At 67.5% G+C, this 3,051-nt stretch overlaps 1 protein-coding gene across 1 annotated transcript; it reads left to right on the top strand.

Annotated features, from left to right (window-relative positions):
* Positions 1 to 299: 299 nt before the first annotated feature.
* MNEG_15541 (hypothetical protein) lies at positions 300 to 2,548 on the top strand (the record flags this gene model as incomplete). The annotated part of the gene is made up of 7 exons (XM_014035988.1): positions 300 to 303; positions 556 to 682; positions 1,025 to 1,182; positions 1,367 to 1,530; positions 1,848 to 1,964; positions 2,161 to 2,256; positions 2,507 to 2,548. Coding segments are annotated over 7 exons (708 nt in total), but the record flags the coding sequence as incomplete, so codon positions are not given.
* Positions 2,549 to 3,051: the final 503 nt, after the last annotated feature.

The raw sequence follows: 3,051 nt of genomic DNA on the forward strand, positions 1-3,051 counted from the left end.
CACTCACACACACAGCACGCTCAATCCAACGCCGCAGGTCATCGGCCTGGCTGCGGGCGAGCCTGACTTTGACACGCCCGACGAAATAGTGGAGGCGGGCATAGAGGCGCTGAGGGATGGGTTCACGCGCTACACGCCCAACACCGGGACCAGCGCCCTGCGCGCCGCCATCGCCAAGAAGCTTAAAGGTCGGGGTTTTGCCGAGGCCGGGATGATGGACACGCACCAGCAATGCACTCGCGTGTGGCTCTGTGCGCATGTGTCTTTACATGGGGTGCACGGAGATTACATGGTTTTCTATGCGTGATATGAATTGCGCAGGAGCGCCAGATGACAACGCCCACGGGCCCAGGGAGCTAGCAGCGGGATACAGCGGCCAGCGACAGCCGTCGAGGTAACGCCGATATGTCATCGGCGAGAAAGCAGGCGGTGTGCCGGGGCGCTCGTGGCAGTCGATGCCACGTCTGATTTAGTCGAGAGAATCAGCTTTGTGTCGGCGCGAGGTCGCACATCCCAGTGCACCCTGCCCTCAACACGCGCGCGCAACCCCACCAGACGAGAACGGCCTGGAGTACCAGGCGTCCGAGGTTGTGGTGTCCAACGGCGCAAAGCAGTCCATTTGGCAGGCTGTGCTGGCCACTGTGTCACCCGGAGACGAGGTCATCATCCCGGCACCTTACTGGTGAGTTGGGGCGGTTGCATGGGTGGGACTGGGACAGCTCTGAATCACACTGTAGTGGGGGCACCGGTGCCCGTTCAAGTGTCACCCTCGGGGGGATGTTGGCAGAAAGCAGCGTCGGCTGAGGCCGCAGCTGTCGCAGCGAGCCACTTGGAGGCCGTGAGGACACGCCTGCGTTGCGCGCTGGCATGGTGCGCAGCTCCGAGGGCTGGTGCCCCTGTTGTCACAAGATAAAGCACGCGTCTCTTGCCCCTCAGCTGACGTCTACAATTGACCACGCACTTTTGGACCCTGACGACACAGCCGCCGCCCCCCCCCCTCGTGGCCCCGCAATCACCCCCGCAGGGTGTCCTACCCTGAGATGGTGCGGCTGGCGGGGGCCGTCCCCGTCATCCTGGACACCACCCCGGAGGACGGCTTCCTGCTGACACCAGAGGCGCTGGCGGCGGCGCTCACGCCGCGCTCGCGCCTCATCATCCTCTGCACGCCCTCAAACCCCACGGGTACGGCGGCAGTCCCGACACGCACGAGGCGGCCTCTTTACCGCTCCCCAACCCTGAAGGGCCCACCCCTGCCGTCACATCCACGCGCCGTGGCACGCCCAGCTCCTTGGCATGCGCCACCACAGCCGCCGCTGCGTCGGCAGCGCATTCCTTGCAACACGCATTCCCCTTCCCGCCACCGCAGGCGCCGTGTACCCGCTGCAGCGCCTGCAGGAGCTGGCAGCCGTCGTGGCCCCCCACCCGCGCCTGCTGGTCCTCAGTGATGAGATCTACGAGTGCATCACCTACGCGCCCGCGCAGCACCACAGCTTTGCGGCGCTGCCGGGCATGTGGGGCCGCACGCTCACAGTCAACGGCTTCTCAAAGGCGGGTGGCGGGGACGGCCACTTGCGGGGTGGAGCCGCTGGGTTGTTGTGATGGTATGGGGTGCCTGGAACCGCTCCTGTCTTTGTGGTTTGGGCCAAAGGGCGTTGTTGCGCTGCGCAGGTACATGCGGCGAGGACTGACCGGGGCATCTTGCCTTGACCAGGCCAGCGGCACTTGCAGCCCCTTCATATTCATCTAACAGAGGCTCCCCCGCCGGAGACACCGTTGTGCCCATACTGATGGATGATTGCTCCCAAGCCTGAACCCACGCCCCAACCCTTCTTCAAACACCCCCGCAGGCTTTCGCCATGACGGGGTGGAGGCTGGGCTACCTGGCGGCGCCGCAGCACTTTGCCAACGCCTGCGCCGCCATCCAGTCGCAGTCCACCAGCGGCGCCAGCAGCATCGCGCAGCAGGTGCGCACTAGGCTGGCAGGGTAACAACCCTTGTGGGCGCTCACCCACGGGCGTCGCCCCCCCTTTTCCTCCACCCCGTGACACATGAACCACCGCCCTGGCACAAGGCAGCGCTGCCCCGGGCACCAGCGCGACGCCTCCCAACCACCCACCCACCCGACGCAGCGGCTCCCTTGTGACACCCCCGCCCCTGCAGGCGGCGCTGGCTGCGCTGGGCCTCGGCCTGAGGGGGGGTGAGCCCGTGGCGCGCATGCTGGCGGCCTTCCAGGAGCGGAGGACCTACATCGTCGGGGTGCGGCAGCAGCGGGGGCGCCACAGCGCCACGGGGGACGCAGCGTGGCTCCGCAAATCAACACTTTCAAGGCGTGGGCCTTGCTGCACCCCCTGCCTGTGCCGCCCCTGGGCAGCGCTTTTGTGCGCCTCCTCCGCCGGCGCCCCGTGCCCTGCGCCCTGTGCCGGGGCGCCCCCACCACCTAGGCTTGTGTGGCCGTGCGCCTCTCCTGACGCCCTCGTGCCTCGCCTCTTGACCCGCCCCCGCGCAGCGCCTGAGGGAGATCCCAGGCATCAAGCTGGCAGAGCCACAGGTGGGTCTGCAGCCCCCCGCCTCCCCCTACCCCTGAAGCCTGCAAACCTCTTCCTGCCCGCGGCCCCCGCGCACGACGCCCCTCCTCAACACCCGCGCCCGTGGGGGTCAGCTCTCACTTGCCAGGCAAACGCCACGTCAAACGTCACGTCAGCCGCACAAGACACTCTGCCTCAGCTCTCCGGCTCCACGCCTCCCGCCAATGATGCCCTCCGCCCGCGCCCACCCCCCCCAAAAGGGTGCGTTCTACGTGCTGCCCGAGATGAGCGCCTTCTTCGGCCCGGGGGCTAAGGCCGAGGGCTACGGCGCCGTGCCTGACGCTGACGCGCTCTGCATGTACCTCATACAGGTCGCACACGTGAGACACGGGCGCCGCGCACACGGGAAAGGGGGGCCGCCCGTCTAAAGGGATGATGCGCGCGCCGCTTGAAGAGGGTCCGAAGGGCTCAGGCGCCCAGGCACCACCAACACCCACCGCACCAACACCCGCCGCTGGGCTGCCGC

This window comes from Monoraphidium neglectum (genome assembly GCF_000611645.1).
Source record: "Monoraphidium neglectum strain SAG 48.87 unplaced genomic scaffold scaffold05419, whole genome shotgun sequence".
In the NCBI taxonomy this organism is placed as follows: domain Eukaryota; kingdom Viridiplantae; phylum Chlorophyta; class Chlorophyceae; order Sphaeropleales; family Selenastraceae; genus Monoraphidium; species Monoraphidium neglectum.